At 44.2% G+C, this 823-nt stretch overlaps 1 protein-coding gene across 1 annotated transcript; it reads left to right on the top strand.

The window, feature by feature from the left end:
* The first annotated feature begins 222 nt into the window (after window positions 1–222).
* Window positions 223–579, top strand: LOC139455598 (type I iodothyronine deiodinase-like). Its single transcript, XM_071237152.1, has one exon. The coding sequence runs from the start codon at window positions 223–225 to the stop codon at window positions 577–579; it is 357 nt and encodes a 118-aa protein (XP_071093253.1).
* The last annotated feature ends 244 nt before the right edge of the window (window positions 580–823 follow it).

Raw genomic sequence — 823 nt, 5'->3', positions numbered from 1 at the left:
TTGTCCTGGCAACACTGGAGACTGATTCCCTACCTCTTGCAACTTGAATTTTTTAAAGAGAGTGAACAGGATAAGAGACCGCCCGACGCAGTTGTCTGGTCAGCAGACGGCAAAACTAAACACCGTCTGCTCGACTTCATGAAGAAGGGGCGCCCTCTGGTTCTCAACTTTGGAAGCTGTAGCTGACCTCCGTTTATAGCCAAGCTGGGCAAGTTCAACGAAATGGTTGACAAATTTAGTCACTGCGTGGACTTCCTAGTGGTTTACATAGAAGAGGCTCATCCAGTAGATGGGTGGTATTTCCGCGGGAACAAATACAACGTACAAACATCTACTAAGCTGGAGGACAGAGCAACAAGAACTAATTACTTGAAGGTGGAACAAGTTACTTGCCCCATAGTCATTGATGACATGTCGGACAATGCTAACAAGAAATACTCCGCCCTGCCAGAGCGTCTGTATGTAATTTCGGATGGAGTCATAGAATATGCAGGAGGCTCAGGGCCGATGTTTTACAGTCTACAGGAGCTTGAGCACTGGCTGAACAACTACTGCAAACAACATACTGTTAACAACTAGGTCCTGTTAGTTGATTACAGTTTGCATTCTTAAATGTCAGATAGTTTATTGCTGGTATATGTTAGTTACGTAGTTTCAAGCTTATTTGATCTAATTAGTTAATCAAATCCATCCACGTATTAATAACTGCTCGTTAGAAAGGCGGGTTTGGTTGGTGTGCGATTTCGCATTTTAGCGTCTACACATCTGTACTTTAGCACGATCTAGATTCTGGACAGGGGGGTGTACGTCTGCCTACTGCTGA

Source organism: Haliotis cracherodii, unplaced genomic scaffold (assembly GCF_022045235.1).
Source record: "Haliotis cracherodii isolate W230 unplaced genomic scaffold, xgHalCrac1.p SCAF_1, whole genome shotgun sequence".
NCBI classification, from domain to species: Eukaryota; Metazoa; Mollusca; class Gastropoda; order Lepetellida; family Haliotidae; genus Haliotis; species Haliotis cracherodii.
This window is presented reverse-complemented; position numbering and strand designations above follow the sequence as displayed.

What these genes read in the sequence shown, in the direction of transcription:
- LOC139455598 (XM_071237152.1), top strand. Translation starts at nt 223, where the DNA reads ATGGTTGACAAATTTAGTCACTGCGTGGACTTCCTAGTGGTTTACATA.